This window comes from Cynara cardunculus, unplaced genomic scaffold (assembly GCF_001531365.2).
Source record: "Cynara cardunculus var. scolymus isolate 2C unplaced genomic scaffold, CcrdV1 Un_Scaffold_1227, whole genome shotgun sequence".
Lineage (NCBI taxonomy): Eukaryota > Viridiplantae > Streptophyta > Magnoliopsida > Asterales > Asteraceae > Cynara > Cynara cardunculus.
Window position 1 is genome coordinate 75117 of NW_020200708.1, and position 6292 is coordinate 81408.

At 38.0% G+C, this 6292-nt stretch overlaps 1 protein-coding gene across 2 annotated transcripts; it reads right to left on the bottom strand.

Moving 5' to 3' along the window:
* Positions 1-314: 314 nt before the first annotated feature.
* Positions 315-5016, bottom strand: LOC112502311 (pentatricopeptide repeat-containing protein At1g63330-like). 2 transcript variants are annotated; one of them, XM_025106191.1, is made up of 4 exons: positions 2677-5016; positions 2185-2229; positions 573-747; positions 315-476 (listed from the first exon to the last, which is right to left on the bottom strand). In XM_025106191.1, the coding sequence occupies exon 1, from the start codon at positions 4872-4874 to the stop codon at positions 2979-2981; it is 1896 nt and encodes a 631-aa protein (XP_024961959.1). In that variant the 5' UTR covers positions 4875-5016; the 3' UTR covers positions 315-476; positions 573-747; positions 2185-2229; positions 2677-2978. The 2 variants fall into 2 exon arrangements, with proteins under 2 accessions (XP_024961959.1, XP_024961958.1); XM_025106190.1 differs by having other exon boundaries at positions 315-747.
* Positions 5017-6292: the final 1276 nt, after the last annotated feature.

A 6292-nucleotide genomic window follows, 5' to 3' on the forward strand; every position in this document is an offset into this window, starting at 1 on the left:
AAAATCACATAAAGCCATATTATAACATCGACTAAGATAAATAATAAAATAAAATATTAAAATCACGATGTATCTCGCTACATTGCGCGAGTACGCTTCTAGTATATATTATTGAATCATTCATAAATGGCAGCCATAAGGCCATGTGCCCAAGTATCAGTTTTGGATATTGAGCTGCCTGGTTCTTCATATTAATTTAGAACATTTTTCAATAAGAAAGTTCCATTTTTTTAAAATGACCTTAAAGCACTTCTGCATTACTTGTCCAATCAACAGATTTTGATCAACTTCAACAACATAAAGCACATATAAAATAATTTAGAACCCAAGCAACTTACAAAAGCTATTGTTTCAGTGTTTTGGTAAAAACGACAAGACATTATATATCAATAAAAAAACTTGTCCTACTCTTGGTGTTATATTGGATTGGAATAGGACAATACCATAGAAGAAAAAAGCAATTTTTTCTGTTCCACCTAAATCATAGAGACGACTCAAGATTAGTAAATTACTAAATTATCCATTTCAAATTAAAACCATAAAACCTTCCAACATCTTTTCACCCCGTCTACCTCAGTCTCGCTTGTCCGTATGTTCAAACAAGTGCGCCCACTCTATCAATCAGCCAGCCATCACTTGAACTGCTTCCCACAACACATCTTTTGCAACAAACATGTGCTCTTCTTCTGTGGAATGCAAGTTGAGCTTCAATATCTCATATCAGCATTTGGAAATCCAATTTCACATCTGCAATGTAATTGGCATAAAGCAAAAGACCATTAAAATGAATTGACCACCAAACTCAGTAAAGAACTTGGCAAGCAACTCAACAAACTAAAAGCAACTCTCCATTACATGAATTCATTCCACAAATAACAGCAATACAATTAGGAATCATCTAATACATGCATATGAAACAACTCTCAATACTCTGTAGAAACTTGCCTACTCGTAATCTTGCAATTCTCACTAACACTTGATGACGGTGACGTGCATTCTTCAAGTGGGTAGGAAGCCACAATATATCAAATTAATATGAGAAAACCCGAGTGAGAAAAACAATGATTGTGTCAAACCAATGGTGGAGGAATTGATTGCAAAAATCCCACTAATTTCTCTCTTACATCCTTGTCTTTGTGTAGTATGGCCATCCAGTAGCTACATATATAATGGGAGTGTTGTGTGATAGGAAGATCCTACTAAAATTGAAGGGTATATTCTATAGGGTAGCCATCAGACTAGCCATGTTGTATGGCAACAATGAAAGGAAGCTGGAAGATGCAGAAACGAGGATGCTTAGTGGCCAAACTATGTAGGACAGGATAATGAATGAGGTCTTCCAAGCAGATTTTGATTTTTGAGTAGTGCCAATAGGAGAAATGGAGAGATGAAAGACCGCATACGTTCGTAGGAGACAGAGGTCAAGGAGGTGGGGAGGGACAGGCCAAGGAGGCCATGTGATGAGCTGCTGAGAAAAGAAATGACGACTTTAAATATTTCCAATGACATGACACCAGATGGGCGTTTAGAGAGGTAAAATTCGGGTATCAGATTTGTGCAAGGACTTGTGGGTAGGTGGGCGACTTTTGGGGGTAATCAGAAGTAGCTTTTGTGAAAGTTTAGCAAGGACAGGGTCTTTCAGCTCACTTATGCGTTAGGTCATTTAGTTGGTTAGTACTTTTCGCTTCTAATATCCTTGCCTTAATCTTTTTACATGTGTTTACTGCTCTAATTGATTCAGTTTCTCTACTTTGCCAAAACCTTTCTTCCCTTCCCGAGTTTGTCCCAAGCTCTTTGTCGGTCGACTGCAAACGTTTGCACCATTGCAATGAGTTTTTCTGTTGAAATGTTTTGCCTCCTTAGCTACCCTGATCTCTTATTCCCTATGTCTCACCAAGTTGACTAATACCAACTCAATATGGTTGAAATTAACTTCCTTCGAGATTCTTTCTCACATCAACTCGTAACGCTAGTTCTACAGGAGAAAGATTGAACATTTGGGTCCAAAAAGGCAAGATAAAAACCTACTCAAAACCTAACTGCTGGCATGTTCAATTAAAAGAATAGTTGATAACGTATATGGATTAAACCAAGTAGTAGTAAAAGATGTGACATACAAATACTTAGAGGAAAGCAGCAGTCTAGCTTAATACAAACTTTCATTATCAATGATAGCACAATCACCTCAGATAGACCTTAACAGCAGACCTTCAACAAAGCCATGAAGAGCTGCAAAAACATAACCAGAAGAATGGAAGTGAGAGAAGATTGTAGAAAAACAATTAAACATAAATTGCTCAATTGCAACAGTTTAGGGATAACTACTGAAATTGAGAAGCAAAGTGAATGGAAGCATCATTTTCAACCAAGTTATGTTCTCGGGTTGTCAAGTTTTGCCTTGGGATACTCAGGGAGGGACTATGGCAAAAATTGATACAAAGGAGACAAGGTTTCTCACGCCATCTAGAGGCAGAGGGAGCCTCCGTACATGAAATTGAATTATGCACTCATTGAAGCCAGATATACCACGTATGGAGTATATGAAAACCAAATAAGTTAGTATTTATCTATCAACAGCAATCATCACAAACACAGTAGTAAAAGGTTGATCAGAAAAAAACTTCTGACAAATGAACATATTCATTTATTCATATAATCTACAGATATGTACAAGACCTGATTTTGTTCTCTGGGATTCCAATTGAATCACCCGCATCCTCTCCTAATGCTCCATGCACTTCATCCAAGAACGAGTCACTCTTAACACTTAACAGTTTTGGTTGGTCCTTTCACCAAATCTGGCTGCAGATATCTTTACAGTCAACATTGCCAACCGCCGGAGATGTACACCCTCTGCACTGTGCTTTCAGCTATTGGCTCCACAATCTGTGATCCATACGAGAATCTACTGCAAGTTCTCCTCAAGATCCTTCCACTATGTCAGGCATCTAATCGTGGTTCCCAACATGGATCATTATCTAACTTTGTTTCTTTGCGGTAAGCCAAAAGAACTTCTTAAGCACTTCCTTAGATGCATCATCCAACTCTTTTGTGGCCAACAAGTTCACTAGGATGGTTGATGTGTGTGCATTTGCAGAAAAGCCAGCACCAAGCATTCTTTCAAGGAATAAGAGTGCCATTCTTGTCTCGCTATATCGAAGAAATCCTTGAATAACTAAATTATAAGTAACACCATCCAGCATGCAACCTCCAACCATCATTTCTTGGAGCAAATCTTTTGCATCCTTAAGGTTACCATTCTTAAAAAATCCACCCATCAGGACATTATAGGTTTGACGATTAGGTTGCAAGCCTCTAGCAGGGAGTTTCCGAAAAAGTTCATGGCCAGCATCGACTTTCCCAGCTTTGCACATACCATCAATAAGGCTAGTGCAAAGAACAATATCAGGGACCAAGCCAATATCTTCCATAGTTCTTAACAATATGAGGGCCTCATCCAATTTTTCATTCTTCAACAAAGAATCTATCAAAGTGGAGTACGTAACAATATTTGGAAATATACCGTGATTCTGAATTTTATCAACAAGCAGAAATGCATCTTTGAGTCTTCCAACATGACAAAGCCCATTGATGAGAGTGGTGTAGGTCACGATATTAGGAACAATTCCCTTTCCATACATTTCACTAATGAGATCCAAGGCTTTGTCTATCCTTTTGCCCTTGGAGTATCCTTCAATCAAGATGCTATAGCTGACAACACAAGGCGCACACCCTTGTCCAATCATAACCTCGAAGATCTTTCTAGCATTATCCACTTTGCCCAGCAAACAATACCCATGTATTAGTATTGTGTAACTGATAGCAGTAGGCACACACCCTTGTGCAATCATAACCTCAAAAATCTTTCTAGCATCATTCACTTTGCCAAGCAAACAGTATCCATGCATTAGTGCAGTGTATGTAAAAGTATCAGGCTTCTCACCTCTTTCCAACATCAATTCAAGCATTTTATGTGCTTCCCCAACCTCACCTTGTTTACAGAGAAAATCAACTAAAATGCTACAGGTGACTACATCCAATGAGATTCCTTGAGCTTGCATTTCATTCAACAATCGCTGGGCCTCCTCCCATAAACCTGAACTGCAAAAACCTTGAATCAAGCTATTGAATGTCACCAGATCTGGCAGAATGCCTTTCTTAACCATTTCAGAAAAGATCTCCTGAGCTTGAATAACATGCCCATCTTTGCAAAGGCCATCAATGATCATATTGTACTCGGTTGTGCTCGGTTGACATCTCTCAGTTTCCTCCATATCTCTAAGCAAAAAAAGAGCAGCTTGCGAGTCGCCTGTTTTGCAAATCCCATTTATTATCGTACCAAAAGTTACTGCAGTTGGTCGTAACCCATTACTCATGATTTCGTTAGAAAACATCACTGCATGAGAAATGTCACCATTAGCACAAAGACCCCTCAACAGAGTATTAATTATTGCACAATCTGGCTTATAACCAAGCTTAACCATTTTCCCATACACCGAGAAACCAAAATCCACCCTATCCATATGGCAGAAACAGTTTATGGCAATGCCAAACGTATATAAATTGGGTTTAACAAAAGAGTTGAAGCCTAACAAGTCATGGTCAAGAATAAGAGACACGGCAGTAGGGTATTGCTTCAATTTAGCGATCTTAATCAAGATATGATTAAATTCACGAATTCGGGGAACAGGTATGCTCTCAACCATCCGATTAAACGAAAGCAGCGACTCCGTTAGGTCACAGTACGTTTGAGGAGTTAAACTTGGGGAGGTAAAACGAATTTGAGAATGAAAAGCAGCAGTGATCATATTATAAGCAAGAAGATTAGAACGCACCAGACCATTTTGAGGAAGAACAAACGCAGCCCTACACATTCTTTAACCTCAAATGAATTAAAACTATAAGAATCGAAGGTATGAACTAAAATATGAAGATGATTGACTTCCAAAATCCATTCAGCGAAGTGTTTCTCTGATGATTTGAAGGATAACTCGGAGGTCCCCTGTTCATCGTCCCCTGTCTTCAATGGCTGCGTATGCGACGGAGTTTGAAAATGAGGAGATTCTAGTGTTGGGAGGTGTACTGTAAGGAGGATGAGGGTAACTAGATGAGTGGCTCAGATTTGTATCAGAACAAAGATCAATGGTATTCATGAAGCTTTGTTGTGAGGTATTTAATTTTGATGATTAAAGTTTTTAAAAATATTACCTTATTTATTTTTTGGGTTTTCGCAATTAATAGATGAAATTAGGAGTTGTTTATTTATCTTTTAATAGTTTTATTAAGAGATAGTTTCATAATCGTAAAAAAGTGAATTTTGTTTGGCAAAAAGAAAATTGTCACTTAATAGTTCAAAACCTTCTGTATGATTTTGTATCTTGTGTCTCCCTTAACCATTTAACGCCCTAATTTTACCGTAAACAATTACCAAACAATTATATTTCATTTTGCACTATATCATTGTCACACCCCGCTAAAGCGGAAACACGAGATGTAACAGACAAGCGAGTCATAACAACAGTTAATAAATAACACCATTCCAAGTTGTTCAAAAACAAAACAAGTTTATCGACATAACTGAAATTAGAACTGAATACACTTTTCTCAAAATACTTCAATTTCAGACTTTAATCGATCTTGCCACAAGTATGCTCCCAAAACAGAACCAACTTTACTTAAATCCTGAAAAGCATGAAAATAAAACAAGGTCAACTACAAAGAGTTGGTGAGTTCACGGGTTTTCATATGCACAAAACATTTTCAATGCATAAACCAAGTAATTGCAAACTTATGCGAATTCTTTGCACTTAATAAAAGTAAATCTCTCACAATGTAGAACTTGAGACGCTACTGAGTCTTACCTGACCAACTGCCCCATTAATTTTCGAACAACCAAAAGTAGCCCGTACACTACTTAGGTCCTACAGTTTGATACAGTACTAATTCAGCGGTGGTTCAAATTCCACATGATTAGACCGAGAAAACGTAGGTAATGTGCACCCCTTTCTGGGTGGGACTGTCAACACAATAGCGGCTATTCATAATACCACGGCCCGGGGATGTACCCAAGTTAACAAGTAGCGTTTACAGACGGGGACTTATATTTGAAAAATATACTCTCAAGCACATCAATTTAACATTTATTCAAAGTGCAATAACAGTTAACAAATATAGCTTAGAAAAACCCGACTAAGCAGTTCCTTAGTCTAGAGGTTTCAAGCAAAGCATCGACTAAGCAGTTCCTTAGCCCGAAGGTTTTGAGCAAAGCATCGACTAAGCAGTTCCTTAGCCC